Source organism: Lissotriton helveticus, chromosome 12, assembly GCF_964261635.1.
Source record: "Lissotriton helveticus chromosome 12, aLisHel1.1, whole genome shotgun sequence".
NCBI classification, from domain to species: domain Eukaryota; kingdom Metazoa; phylum Chordata; class Amphibia; order Caudata; family Salamandridae; genus Lissotriton; species Lissotriton helveticus.
The window spans coordinates 75925788-75941655 of record NC_136073.1 but is presented as its reverse complement, the minus strand read 5'-3'; the positions used below and the strand labels follow the sequence as shown (position 1 = coordinate 75941655).

Genomic DNA, 15868 nt, shown 5'->3' with positions numbered 1-15868 from the left:
TGTTTTATTTCTTCCCGCTCCCCTGCAGGCCTTTGCACACCCGTGGACGCACAGGCCCTGATTAACTCGTGTGCGCGCACAGGGCGGTGCATAACTACCTGCTCTGCAGGGCCACTGTTTCTGGAAGCTCTTTTGGCGGCCATGCGGGGGTGTCATTGCGCAGGGCGGGGCGCAGAGCGCGCAGTGCCCGCCACCCCTGGGTGGGCTGGAGGGAGCCCCGGCCCCGTGGGTGTGCTGAGAAAGGCTGTCAGTCAGTCAAGGTAGAGTGAGGGGCGCCAGGGAGTGTCGGGGCCCTGCTAATCTCCGCTCAGGGGCACTCTGGGAGTCAGTTTTGGAAGGACGGCCAGGGGCGGCTTCGGCCCAGGGCGCGCCGAGCGGACTGGCAGGGGTACATTACCTGGAATATGGTACAGCTCACGTTACCTGTACGTCTCAGGTGTACTGTGCTGGCAATGATTTCAAATACTGAAAATAAAGATAACAACTTCACTTGTTTTATATAGCGTTTCGTGTGCCACTTGTTTCTGAGTGCTGCGGATAATACATATTACTATTGCCCAGTTTATGGACTCTTAGAGGGACTGTATGTGTGCGTGTTTGCAAATATGAAAATATGCACACAATAGAACAGCATGCACTTTTAATAATACATTACATTTAGGTACGTGTACAATAAAAACATAACTTTTATTCTGTGCACGGCCTCTGTGGTTAGCTGTAGCACTCACTCGGTAAGAAAGGAGAGTATGAGGGAAAGGGTGCCTGGAAATGAGATTTCCGTGGCCTGCGCTCTTTGTTGAAATCAAATCCTATAGTTTGAAATAATATTCTTATACTCGGCGAACGCCACAATTCGAATTGGTGCTCAGTGCTTAGATAACAGGCGTTTTTATTTAATAATAATCACAATACGAGTTTATGCGAGGTGGGAATCGGAAAGGGCCCCAATGCCCTCCCACCCCCTCCCCCCAGGCCTCCATGGTAAGCACGGATCTCCGCAGCAGGCGCTGCACCTCCTGAGCTACCTGGGCGAGATGAGGCCCGCCCCTGCAGCATGGAGCAGTTGTTGACGCCGGGAGCGCTCGGCTCGCTACAGACACGAGTGCACAATGGACCTGTCCAGGCAGGGGCTATTTGAAAAGAAGCCTCCAGGCGCTCTGGGGGTCGGCCGGAGCTGGGGCAGGGTAAGGGGCAGTGGTGGAGGGGTAAGAAGCCGTCATGGCGACGGCCTCCGTTTTATCTCCCTTGCCTCTTTGTCCGAGGGTGACACATGAATGCGCGGCCCGCGGCCTGGCGGCGCCGCCACCGCATTGACGCTTGGCGGGGATAATCCGGCGGTAATCTAAGCCGCCTCTCCCGGTGGGCGCTGTTTGGGCCGCCCCCCACCCATGCTGCCGCCGCCGGGCAGGAGACTAGAGCCTCGTCTCAGGCAGTTTAGCGCCCACCTAGGGTCACTCACCGGCCGCCGGGGTCGCAGGTGTACACCATGGATACTGAGTAAGGGCAGAGGATATGGCGTAACGGCCAGAGCTGCCGACCCTGGCGCTGGGAACCATTTGAGTCTCAGCGTCGTCGGCTCAACATCCTGTGATTCTGGGCACATCACTTCATCTCCCTGTGCCTAGCATACTGTCCTTGTGTAACTGGTGCTCATGTAAAGCGCTCCACACAAGATGATGGACGGAATGTTATTTTGCTCACCAAGCCATCCCAGTTCCGACATGGCCATAAATCAGTCTTGACCCTGCGCCTCATGGGAACAGTCCATCCCGAACTGCCAAGCCATGTCTTCCATGGACCGAATCACTGGTTTCTGGCTATCAGCTGTCTTCAGCCAGGATAGCTTCATTCCAGTGGCTTAGTGATCACAGGATCCACGTCTGGGCATACCCTTCCCACATAGGGTGAACAGCAAAACACACAAGATGACGGACGGAATGTTGCACAATGGCAAAACATTCACCCCCAGTCACAGATCTGGGTTTAATCCATCATTATTTTGCTCATCAAGCCAACCCAGTTCAGACATGGCCATATGCAAATCAGCCATGACCCTGTTCCTCATGGGAACAGTCCAGCCCGAACTGCCAAGCCATGTCTACCCTGGTCCGGAATCAAGCATCCCAGGACCGGTTTCTGGCTATCAGTCGTCTTCAGCCAGGATAGCTTGACTCCAGTGGCTTAGTGAGCACGGGACCCACGTCTGGGCATACCATTCCCACATAGGGTGAACAGCAAAACACACAAGATGATGGACGGACGGAATGCTGCACAATGGCAAAACATTCACCCCCAGTCACAGATCTGGGTTTAATCCATCGTTATTTTGCTCACCAAGCCACCCCAGTTCAGACATGGCCATATGCAAATCAGCCTTGACCCTGTGCCTCATGGGAACAGTCCAGCCTGAACTGCCAAGCCATGTCTTCCCTGGACCGGAATCAAGCATCCCAGGACCGGTTTCTGGCTATCCGCCGTCTTCAGCCAGGATAGCTTGATTCCAGTGGCTTAGTGAACACGGGATCCACGTCTTGGCATACCCTTCCCACATAGGGTGAACAGCAAAACACACAAGATGATGGACGGAATGTAAAGCTCTCCACTACCGTGGGGTCGAGTCCGCCCCATATGAAACTGCAAAAAGAAAATATTATCCAGGACAGTAGGTGCCAGCCCCTCCAGTGGGTAGTCAACGAGAGTGATAATTGGGGTGCAAAGGGCCCTCCCTATATTGTCAGTCATGTGGCCTTGCGGCATACAGGAGCTACGGTTCTGTTGCAGCTTCAGGTGCCAAGAAACCCCAGTGGGGTCTGGTGTGCTTTACTCACTCCATCGCCAAAGCGACCCATGACTATGTGAGGATGAGTGGGTATGAGGCGAGGGTAGAACGGGGACTAGAGGTAGAGGGCACCGCGCCAGAGTGGGGCAGAAAGGGTGTTAAGGGCGGAAGAGTCAACGTGGGCATGCAGGCTCCCGATGGTGAGGGGTGGACATAGTGATGCCTTTCACTCCTCAGTATATGATATTTATAAATCTCTTAATATCTCGCTCAAGAATGCACTCCACTGGGGCCTCCCATTGTACTTACTCAAGAGACTCCAGTTGGTGCCGAATGCTGCAGCCAGGCCCCTGCTTAACATCCTGAGGCCCGGCTTAACATCCTGAGGCCCCTGCTTAAATCCTGAGGCCCGGCTTAACATCCTGAGGCCCCGGCTTAACATCCCAAGGCCCCTGCTTATCATCCCAAGGTCCAGCTTAACATCCTGAGGCCCGGCTTAACATCCTGAGGCCCCTGTCGAGCCCCCTGCTGAACATCCCGAGCCCCCCGCTGAACATCCCGAGGCCCCTGCTCAACATCCTGAGGCCCCTGCTTAACATCCTGAGGCCCCTGCGTAACATCCCAAGGCCCCTGCTTAACAATCCGAGGCCCCTACTTAACAACCTGAGGCCCCTGCGTAACATCTTGAGGCCCCTGTTTAACATCCAGAGGCCCCGGCTGAACATCCAGAGGCCACCACTTACCATCCTGAGGCCCCTACGTAACATCTTGAGGCCCCTGCTTAACATCCAGAGGCTCCTGCTGAACATCTAGAGGCCCCGGATTAACATCCCTATGCCCCAGCTTAACATCCTGAGGTCCAGCTTAACATCCTGAGGTCCAGCTTAACATCCTGAGGTCCCGCTTAACATCCTGAGGCCCCTGCGTAACATCCCGAGTCCCCAGTTTAACACGCTGGGGCCCCTGCTTAACATCAACGGGACACTCCTTGCAGTATCTGTGCACTTTATAAGCTCTATTTGATTTGATATTTCGAAAATATCCCAGGTCTTCAGTGGCAGCGTGCTAGTGCTCAGTTAATTCCTGCAGTATTGTTTACCATGTGGTGCTTCAGCACATGGACCCCTTCTCCTCTCCTCCACTTTGAACCCTCACCCCACCCTGGCAGCTGCACTTTTGCCCCCTTTCGTCTGCGCTGCCTTCCAATAAAACCCAAATCGTGTACAGCATCCCTTGTTTTGTAACTGGGCCGTAGAAGTTCCATGCATACATCAGCGCGCGCATTCCACTTTTTAAAATGGAACTTGACGTTAGCTTTCTTTGGTAGCGGCCCGCGCGTAGAATGACTGGTGCGGGACTTCTTCGTGAGCGGAGCATGCAGCCGGAGTTCCATGGGGGCCATCTTTGTTGAGTTTTATATCATTCGAGTTTGTGCCCCTGTTTGCATCAGAACAGATGTTCGGGGATCAGAACTTTTTGTCCTAGGGATAGACCATTATCTTTAACAGAAATGGAATAAATCAAGTCACTTTGGGCATAGATGGGGAGGAAGTAGTAATAATCGTTATTATTGTTTAGTTAAAAATCTATAAAACAATACATACAACCAAACACAGTTAAAAACAAAGTTATAATAACCCATAGCCCACCCTTCCCCAATCCTATCACAATCTTCAACACATCCTACCCTCCAACACCCACAATAACAACAATTTGGCACAAAGACACACACAAAGAATCATACATGTTACTTCTGAGACTCCTTCCTCTAAGTTCGACATGGCAGGTCATCTACGTTATCCAGTTTCCAAGCTCTCAAGCATTTTTAATCCAACCCCATTTTAATTTATTTTTTTGCTAATGCACAAGCAACATCTAAAGACTCCATGTTTATAAGTAATACGAGGGCCTCGTTTGGATGAATAATATTATATTTTTTAAAAAGTGGTTTTAAAATCTTATAGCCAATTCTATAAAATTGCAAACAGTCTAATAAGAGATGAACATTAAAATTTAAGGCCCGCAAGCCACAGGTACAATTATGACCAAGATCATAAAAATGCACCGAATTCCTCATACTTTATTAAGAATGTAAGATTAAAGGCAACCGGAAATTTTAGTAACTGCATCCACAATTGGGGATTCGGAAATGAGGGGTAAATAGGGGTACATCCTTTGGTTATCACAGGAGTCCAGTATATAGCTAGCTGAAGGTTTCCTTAATGCATAGCCTATGTCCGACAACCTAGATTCTTTCATACCCAGCTTGCCTCTGTGCTTAGAGTCAACAGTTCAGCCCTGTATGAGCATTCTGCAGCCACCATTGTATTATAAGTAGGGATCCCAGTTTTATGGTATTTATTTTTTTACTTTTCCATCTGTATTTTTCCATATTTATTTTTTGACCCTCTTATTGGTATTTATCCATATTTATTTTGTGTTTTAAGAATAAATTGAGCTGTATAATGGTATATTTCCAGGTATTTAACTCATAGACATGCACACATATGTGGTTACGTGTCGTGTTGTAGCACATTAAGCAGCCCCATATAACAAAACACTACACCCACAGTTACATATTAGCGCTACACTACAAATATATGATAACATATGCCTGTATTTAAGGAAATCTCATTCTCTTTTTTAACTCCCCATGCTGTCTATCTGCTCAGATTTTGCCTGAAATTCATAAAAGACAGCATGGAGATACTTTCTCAAGAACCACAATTATCAGTATTTTTCCACTTTTAAAAATAAATACAGACCGGAAAATAAATGGGTTTTTTTGTCTGTATTTATCTGTAAAAATCAGTAAAAACTGAAAACTGGGAGCCTTAATTTTAAGCAGATAACACTGGGGTCAAAGATGGTCCTCCGAACATGTTTTTAAATTTTACTAATCTTCCTATAGTGGATGCGGCGCGGGCCCCCAAGGTTTCTTTATGTAAGGCCCAATTACATTTTTTTGTGAACCACATTCCTAGATATTTATATAAGGTTACCACCTCCACCATCTTACTGCCCAATAAGCACTTATACGCTTTTGTGTTTTCCCCAACGGCAACTATTTTTGTTTTTTCCAAATTAACCTTTAGGTCATTAGACACACAATACCTGTTAAATCTTTCATATTTTCTCTGTAGTCCCACCTGAGTCAAATCTACTAAAATGGTCAGGTGGTTTGCATAGAGGGGGCATGATACAGACGAGGAGGGACGCGGGCTCTCTTCCATATAGAACGAGGTGGAAAATGATATACACTTAAAATTGTGCATTCTGAGGGTGAACTGTATGCTATGATGGGATATAAGTTTCCTGACTTTTTCTCTTGTGTATTCGTGGAATTATGTAAATAATATTACTACAGTCTAGACCCTTCAATTCCTGGACTACAACAAAATTCACTATAACAGTTGATTATCTCATTCTGTTTGCTTGTTGCATAAACAATGGTGTCACTGCCATATGATTAGCTGCATTACCCTTTACTTCCTTAAGGTCTCCGCATGATGCGGAAGTGTATGCGTACATCTTTTTCCGTGACCCGTACAACTGCAACGATGATCTTCGCCAGCGACTCCGTGTTGACTAACCGCACCCGTTGTGTCCTCTCTCCATCTTCAGGTTCCAAGACGAGACCGGTTACATCATCTACCCCCAGATTGGAGACCGGCTGGACCTGATCTGCCCGCGCTCCGTGCCGCTCGGCCCCTACTCCACGGAGGAGTACGAGTACTACAAACTGTACCTGGTGCAAACGTTGGAGCAGGTGGAGCAGTGCGAGATCCTACGCACACCCAACCTGCTGCTCACCTGCGACCGGCCCCAGCATGACATGCGCTTCACCATCAAGTTTCAGGAGTACAGCCCCAACCTCTGGGGCCATGAGTTCAAGACCAACCACGACTACTACATCATCAGTAAGTCAAGGGGGCTGTTGGGGCTATTATTGTAATGTGGGGGTGGCGGGAGCATTCTCCGACATGCTGGAGGGGAGATGTGGGGTCTTGTTTGTTTCTCCAACAGGGACAGCAACGCAGGGCGGAGGTCGCCCTAAAGTTCCTTCTCGGAAGGGACATGGATAACCGTGTTGACCAATGGTGCATTGTGCTGCTGATCTTTTTATGTACCTTTAACTTGCACTTGGCACTTGAATGGACTTGATTGTCTAAATAAAGTATTTTCTCTCTCTCTGGTGTTGACCAATGGCATTGGCCAAAAGCATTAACCAATTGCGTTGGCCCATGGCCTAGACCAATAGTGTTGACCAATGATGTTTACGAAAGACGGGAAGAGGTTGAATATATCCTACTGGAACCATGTTAGGCCTGCGATGAGGGTCCTAATGCCACAGTGGCACGGCATACCCTTAGTAAGGAACACATACATGTCCCAGTGACCCCTGACTGACCTCAGCAGAGGGATGGTGGCATCAGATGCTTGGCTGGTGTTGGACCAGCCATGCTAATGAGTTTCTTGTGGCCAATGTCACTTCCTGTTTGATCCCTCCCAAGTCTCTGCTCTTCTGTTGCCCACTTGGCACACTCTAAGGAGTAGGAAGAAGGGTGACTTTTGGTGGAACCGGTGGCAGCGAGGGTGACTCTGTCATTTTCTTTTCTCTGCCACCAAGATGCCCCAGGGTGTGTTTGCGCCACTCTTACACACTGGGGTCCACCTCGATGGCCTTGATGTCTTTCTTGAAGCAGTGAGTGAGACACACTCTGGGCATTAGTGTAATATGCAAACCTAAACTCACAACACACCAGAATCTTCCATGACACACAAAAGAACAAACACGAGCAAATACCATGATTTTAATTCACAAACACACACTGGAGAAATTCACACAGAAGCACTTCACCATGCATGCTGTACCTACAAGTAGCACAGAATTGTAACTCAAAACTCAAGTATACTTTTCCAAAGGCACACACTGTACAGCCGCACTATACACGTTCACAACATCATGCAACAGCACGCCAACGCAGTTAAACTACACAGATTCACCACGCAACATGCACACAAAACTTCACTATTCCCTCTCTCATTTCCCATAACACAACAGCAGCACAGAGCAACACGTGGACGCACTCGAATACACAAACATCAAAGGCTGCACACATATCAAAGCACTGCCAACTATCTCTTAAACCACACCAACTCGTTTCACACAAATGTACCAAACACACATTATGTCGCAGCCAGACAAGCAGCAAACATGTATCACACCACACAAACACAAACATGACAAACACAGAAGCAAACATCGCTTTCTCTTCGTCTGTTTGCCACACACACTTTCTCTGCTTTCTGAAATATACACATGCATGTGCACACACAAACACACACACACACACACATACACACACACACATCGAATGACATTTTCATTTCAGGGTTTTGGATGACTTTATCCTCACCCCACGCCCAACTCATTCCCACCTTGCCAAACTCCTGTGGCCCTGCTTTAATCCCCTGCTCCCCAGTCCTCTGCCTGCCTTTGCTTTTGTGCTTTTTAATATCATCAGACGCTGGCCGCGCCAGCTTTACCTTGTACTGCCCTGCAGCTCATCCGTTATGGGATATGTTATTGTGCTGGCTTATTCTACTCTTCTGAGCCTGGGGCTCCAGACCTACATGAAGCAACACAAAGTAGACACTTCTCCTCCCATAATGTGCGCAAAAAGTTGAAAGGAAATCAGGAGATGAATTTGGCTGCAAAAAGTTCACTTTTGTTACATCAGCATGTCTCACCAGTCATGTGCCGAAACTTGTCAACCTCCCAGCCCTAACCAGAGGTTCATGTTTTGGTGCTAGGATGAATTTCACAAGGAGACGTTTTGTGCTAGAACATGTTGACCAGTCATCATGCAGCGTTGCGTAATTTCACATTTTGCCTCTGGATCCACTCTCACATGAACAATTCTGTGCCGAAACATGTTGACCACTCCACCTATCTCAGAACTGATGTTAAGATCCTCATGAAGGAGCGTACACAATATGGCAGCCGGAGATCTAAAGTCACATTGTTCCACACTTACTTACCCTGGGCTCGGACACCTAGGGGGCATATTATCAACGATTAGCGATATTTATCGCTAACGATGCTTAGCAATGAATTTTTTACTGCAAAGCATCGCCGGAAATTATCGCAGAGATAACTTGCTATTAGCAAGGTTTATCTCAGAAGTGATAAAAATCCTCGCGCTAACTGCCAAATGAGAGATTATCGCTGGAAAACGAACGATAATCTCTCGAAGTTTGGCGTTAGCTTGATGATAGGGGCTCACAAACTTAGCCATGATATCCACCTTCCATAGGATATCATGACTAAGTCAGGAAACTACCAGGTGTAAAAAAAAGCAGTGCTAACCGCGGTTAGCGCTGCTTTTTTTTATCACTAACAGGGTTAGCGAAATCCTTGATAATAGGAGAAATGTCGCTTAACAACATTTCTCCTATTATTTTTCTCTGGAACGCCCCCTTTGCATCTCATTAGAGATGCAAGGGGAAGCGTAGAGAAAAAGGGAGCTAGCATGTGAATGTGCGTGTTAGCACCCTGTTGCTGATAGGGAGATAATTTTATCTCCGCTTTCTAGGCTTTTAAAGCCAAAAAAGCGGAGATAAATCCCTTGATAATATGCCCCCTAGTTCTTGACGCAGTTTGTGGTGGTGTCCCGTTTTGGCATTGAAACAAGCTTTTTTGCTTTCTTCAGTCACATATATTATCCAAGTTATGGTGCTTCATCAGGTTCATATGTTTTCTGCATAAGCTAAAAGCCCTCCGAACCCACAGCAGCTGCTGGTTCATGTAGACATTGAAGTCCATTGGCGAAAGCCATGATGTATTTTTCGTTGTCAAAACATGCCTTGCTCTCTACTTTCAACAGGTGTGCATACTGTGCCTCCCAGTTTACTTTCAAACATAGTTCTATGCCCATCAATAACTTTACCTGCTAGACAACTCCGTCTTGCCACATAGGTTGGGCTTCACCTGCAGAAGCCGCATGCAGAAACTTGCTAAGCCACCCACCTACAGCAGGGCGTCCTGCTCAACAACACATTGGCCTCCATCAGCACTATGCTGACCACCCCCACCTGCAACATAGGGATGTGCTTCACCACTCAGTGGGGTTTGGATTTTCCCTGGGGACTTTCAGTTTCCCTGTGCGCAGCTGGTTGCCGAAACATGTTGACAGCTGCCCTGAGAGAAGCTTCAGCAGGGCAGGCACTTCACTTACTGTTGCTTGCAGACCGAGGGCACAGAGAGGGACAGGCTACGGCTGTGGAAAGTAGGACATTCTTCCACGGGGGTAGACTGGCTGCCACTGAGGAAGGGTGGTCCTTCTTAGGGAGGGACAGGCTGGCACTGAGGACCAGTTTTTAATTATTTTTTTATTTTATAATAGGTATAACTTCTTAAGGAGGGACAGGCTGGGGCTGTGGCGAGAGATCCCTGCCAGAGTGCTCTTACACGGGTCTCCTCCACAGGGACAGGATGGGGCTCTGGAGAGATGTTGCACAGGGATGGTATGCTGGGGCTGCACAGGGACAGGCTGGGGCTGCGGGCGATGTTGCATAGAGATGGTAGGATGGGGCTGCAAAGGGACAGTCTGGGGCTGCGGGAAGATGTTGCATAGAAAGGGACAGGCTAGGGCTGCGGAGAGATGTTGCATAGGGAGGGTCAGTCTGGGGCTACAGGGAAATGTTGCATAGGGAGGGACAGTCTGGCGCTGCGGAGAGATGTTGCATAGGGAGGGACAGGCTGGGGCTGCGGAGAGATGTTGCAAAGGGAGGGACAGTCTGGGACTGCGGGGAGATGTTGCATAGGGAGAGACAGGCTGGGGCTACGGAGAGATGTTGCATTGGGTGGGACAGGCTGGGGCTGCAGAGAGATGTTGCATAGGGTGGGACAGGCTGGGGCTGCGGGGATATTTTGCATAGGGAGGGACAGGCTGGGGCTGCGGAGAGATGTTATATAGAGAGGGACAGTCTGGGGCTGCGGAGAGATGTTGCATAGGGAGGGACAGTCTGGGGCTGCGGAGAGATGTTGCATAGGGAGGGACAGCCTGGGGCTGCGGAGAGATGTTGCATAGGGAGGGACCGGCTGGGGCTGCGAAGAGATGCTGCAAAGGGAGGGAAAGTCTGGGGCTGCGGGGAGATGTTGCATAGGGAGGGACAGGCTGGGGCTGCGGAGAGATGTTGCATAGGGAGGAACAGGCTGAGGCTGCACAGGGACAGGCTGGGGCTGCGGGCGATGTTGCATAGAGATGGTAGGATGGGGCTGCAAAGGGACAGTCTGGGGCTGCGGGAAGATGTTGCATAGAAAGGGACAGGCTAGGGCTGCGGAGAGATGTTGCATAGGGAGGGTCAGTCTGGGGCTACAGGAAAATGTTGCATAGGGAGGGACAGTCTGGGGCTGCGGAGAGATGTTGCATAGGGAGGGACAGGCTGGGGCTGCGGAGAGATGTTGCAAAGGGAGGGACAGTCTGGGACTGCGGGGAGATGTTGCATAGGGAGGGACAGGCTGGGGCTACGGAGAGATGTTGCATTGGGTGAGACAGGCTGGGGCTGCAAAGAGATGTTGCATAGGGAGGGACAGGCTGTGGATGCGAAGAGATGTTGCATAGGGAGGGACATTCTGGGGCTGCGGAGAGATGTTGCATAGGGAGGGACAGTCTGGGGCTGCGGAGAGATGTTGCATAGGGTGGGACAGGCTGGGGCTGCGGGGATATTTTGCATAGGGAGGGACAGGCTGGGGTTGCGGAGAGATGTTGCATAGAGAGGGACAGTCTGGGGCTGCGGAGAGATGTTGCATAGGGAGGAACAGTCTGGGGCTGCGGAGAGATGTTGCATAGGGAGGGACAGTCTGGGGCTGCGGAGAGATGTTGCATAGGGAGGGACAGCCTGGGGCTGCGGAGAGATGTTGCATAGGGAGGGACGGGCTGGGGCGGCGGAAAGATGCTGCAAAGGGAGGGAAAGTCTGGGGCTGCGGGGAGATGTTGCATAGGGAGGGACAGGCTGGGGCTGCGGAGAGATGTTGCACAGGGTGGGACAGGCAGGTGCTGCAGGGATATTTTGCATAGAGCGGGACAGGCTGGGGCTGCGTCGAGATGTTGCATAGGGAGGGTAGGCTGGGGCTGCACAGGGACAGGCGGGGCTGCACAGGGACAGGCTGGGGCTGCACAGGGACAGGCTTGGGCTGCACAGGGACAGGCTGGGGCTGCACAGGGACAGTCTGGGGCTGCGGAGAGATGTTGCATAGGGAGGGACAGGCTGAAGCTGTGGAGAGATGTTGCACAGGGAGGGTAGGCTGGGGCTGCGGAGAGATGTTGCAAAGGGAGGGACAGTCTGGGACTGCGGGGAGATGTTGCATAGGGAGGGACATTCTGGGGCTGCGGAGAGATGTTGCATAGGGAGGGACAGTCTGGGGCTGCGGAGAGATGTTGCATAGGGTGGGACAGGCTGGGGCTGTGGGGATATTTTGCATAGGGAGGGACAGTCTGGGGCTGCGGAGAGATGTTGCATAGGGAGGAACAGTCTGGGGCTGCGGAGAGATGTTGCATAGGGAGGGACAGTCTGGGGCTGCGGAGAGATGTTGCATAGGGAGGGACAGCCTGGGGCTGCGGAGAGATGTTGCATAGGGTGGGACAGGCAGGTGCTGCAGGGATATTTTGCATAGGGAGGGACGGGCTGGGGCGGCGGAGAGATGCTGCAAAGGGAGGGAAAGTCTGGGGCTGCGGGGAGATGTTGCATAGGGAGGGACAGGCTGGGGCTGCGGAGAGATGTTGCATAGGGTGGGACAGGCAGGTGCTGCAGGGATATTTTGCATAGAGAGGGACAGGCTGGGGCTGCGGAGAGATGTTGCATAGGGAGGGTAGGCTGGGGCTGCACAGGGACAGGCGGGGCTGCACAGGGACAGGCTGGGGCTGCACAGGGACAGTCTGGGGCTGCGGAGAGATGTTGCATAGGGAGGGACAGGCTGAAGCTGTGGAGAGATGTTGCACAGGGAGGGTAGGATGGGGCTGAGGAGAGATGTTGCATAGGGAGGGACAGGCTGGGACTGCGGAGAGATGTTGCATAGGGAGGGACAGTCTGGGGCTGCGGAGAGATGTTGCATAGGGAGGGACAGCCTGGGGCTGCGGAGAGATGTTGCACAGGGAGGGACAGTCTGGGGCTGCGGAGAGATGTTGCATAGGGAGGGACAGTCTGGGGCTGCGGAGAGATGTTGCATAAGGAGGGACAGCCTGGGGCTGCGGAGAGATGTTGCATAGGGAGGGACAGGCTGGGGATGCGGAGAGATGCTGCAAAGGGAGGGAAAGTCTGGGGCTGCGGGGAGATGTTGCATAGGGAGGGACAGGCTGGGGCTGCGGAGAGATGTTGCATTGGAAGGGACAGGCTGGGGCTGCGGAGATATGTTGCATAGGGTGGGACAGGCTGGGGCTGCGGGGATATTTTGCATAGGGAGGGACATGCTGGGGCTGCGGAGAGATGTTGCATAGTAGGGTAGGCTGGGGCTGCACAGGGACAGGCGGGGCTGCACAGGGACAGGCTGGGGCTGCACAGGGACAGGCTGGGGCTGCACAGGGACAGGCTGGGGCTGCACAGGGACAGGCTGGGGCTGCACAGGGACAGGCAGGGGCTGCAGAGAGATGTTGCACAGGGAGGGACAGGCTGGGGCTGCAGAGAGATGTTGCACAGGGAGGGACAGGCTGGGGCTGCGGAGAGATGTTGCATAGGGAGGGTAGGCTGGGGCTGCACAGGGACAGGCTGGGGCTGCACAGGGACCGGCTGTGGCTGCACAGGGACATGCGGGGCTGCACAGGGACAGGCTTGGGCTGCACAGAGACAGGCATGGGCTGCACAGGGACAGGCTGGGGCTGCACAGGGACATGCTGGGGCTGCAGAGAGACGTTGCATAGGGAGGGACAGTCTGGGGCTGCGGGGAGATGTTGCATAGGGAGGGACAGGCTAGGGCTGTGGAGAGATGTTGCATAGGGAGGGACAGCTTGGGGCTGCGTAGAGATGTTGCATATGGAGGGACAGTCTGGGGCTGGGGAGAGATGTTGCATAGGGTGGGACAGTCTGGGGCTGCGGGGAGATGTTGCATAGGGAGGGACAGTCTGGGGCTGCGGAGATATGTTGCATAGGGAGGGACAGTCTGGGGCTGCGGCTAGATGTTGCATAGGGAGGGACAGTCTGGGGCTGCAGAGAGATGTTGCATAGGGAGGGACAGTCTGGGGCTGCGGAGAGATGTTGCATAGGGAGGGACAGTCTGGGGCTGCGGAGAGATGTTGCATAGGGAGGGACAGGCTGGGGCTGCGGGGAGATGTTGCATAGGGAGGGACAGGCTGGGGCTGCGGAGAGATGTTGCACAGGGAGGGACAGGCTGGGGCTGTGGAGAGATGTTGCACAGGGAGGGTAGGCTGGGGCTGCACAGGGACAGGCTGGGGCTGCACAGGGACAGGCTGGGGCTGCACGGGGACAGGCTGGGGCTGCACGGGGACAGGCTGGGGCTGCACAGGGACAGGCTGGGGCTGCACAGCGACAGGCAGGGGCTGCAGAGAGAAGTTGCACAGGGAGGGACAGGCTGGGGCTGTGGAGAGATGTTGCATAGGGAAGGACAGGCTGGGGCTGCGGAGAGATGTTGCATAGGGAGGGTAGGCTGGGGCTGCACAGGGACAGGCTGTGGCTGCACAGGGACAGGCGGGGCTGCACAGGGACAGGCTGGGGCTGCACAGGGACAGGCTGGGGCTTCACAGGGACAGACAGGGGCTGCACAGGGACAGGCAGGGGCTGCACAGGGACGGGCTGGGGCTGCACAGGGACGGGCTGGGGCTGCACAGGGACAGGATGGGGCTGCACAGGGACAGGCAGGGGCTGCACAGGGACAGGCAGGGTCTGCACAGGGACAGGCTGGGGCTGCACAGGGACAGGCTGGGGCTGCACAGGGACAGGCAGGGGCTGCACAGGGACAGGCTGGGCTGCACAGGGACAGGCTGGGGCTGCACAGGGACAGGCTGGGGCTGCACAGGGACAGGCAGGGGCTGCAGAGAGATGTTGCACAGGGAGGGACAGGCTGGGGCTGCGGAGAGATGTTGCATAGGGAGGGTAGGCTGGGGCTGCAGAGAAATGTTGCATAGGGAAGGACAGGCTGGGGCTGCGGAGAGATGTTGCATAGGGAGGGTAGGCTGGGGCTGCACAGGGACAGGCTGGGGCTGCACAGGGACAGGCTGTGGCTGCACAGGGACAGGCGGGGCTGCACAGGGACAGGCTGGGGCTGCACAGGGACAGGCAGGGGCTGCACAGGGACGGGCCAGGGGCTGCACAGGGACGGGCTGGGGCTGCACAGGGACAGGCAGGGGCTGCACAGGGACAGGCTGGGGCTGCACAGGGACAGACTGTGGCTGCACAGGGACAGGCTGGGGCTGCACAGGGACAGGCTGGGGCTGCACAGGGACAGGCTGGGGCTGCACAGGGACAGGCTGGGGCTGCACAGGGACAGGCTGGGGCTGCACAGGGACAGGCAGGGGCTGCACAGGGACAGGCTGGGGCTGCACAGGGACAGGCAGGGGCTGCAGAGAGATGTTGCACAGGGAGGGACAGGCTGGGGCTGCGGAGAGATGTTGCATAGGGAGGGTAGGCTGGGGCTGCGGGGAGATGTTGCACAGGGAGGGACAGGCTGCGGCTGCGGAGAGATGTTGCATAGGGAGGGTAGGCTGCGGCTGCGGAGAGATGTTGCATAGGGAGGATAGGCTGGGGCTGCGGAGAGATGTTGCATAGGGAGGGTAGGCTGGGGCTGCACAGGGACAGGCTGGGGCTGCACATGGACAGGCTGGCGCTGCACAGGGACAGGCTGGGGCTGCACAGGGACTGGCTGGGGCTGCACAGGGACTGGCTGGGGCTGCACAGGGACAGGCAGGGGCTGCACAGGGACAGGCTGGGGCTGCACAGGGACAGGCTGGGGCTGCACAGGGACAGGCTGGGGCTGCACAGGGACAGGCAGGGGCTGCAGAGAGATGTTGCACAGGGAGGGACAGGCTGGGGCTGCGGAGAGATGTTGCATAGGGAGGGTAGGCTGGGGCTGCG

At 53.5% G+C, this 15868-nt stretch overlaps 1 protein-coding gene across 2 annotated transcripts in view; it reads left to right on the top strand.

Moving 5' to 3' along the window:
* The window catches only part of EFNB3 (ephrin B3), a 417083-nt gene that overhangs the window by 250015 nt on the left and 151200 nt on the right, over nucleotides 1–15868 (top strand). For both annotated transcript variants that reach the window (XM_078671092.1, XM_078671091.1), the window contains exon 2: nucleotides 6404–6699. In XM_078671092.1, the coding sequence (XP_078527218.1) occupies nucleotides 6404–6699 (296 nt within the window). The remainder of the gene's footprint in view (nucleotides 1–6403; nucleotides 6700–15868) is intronic.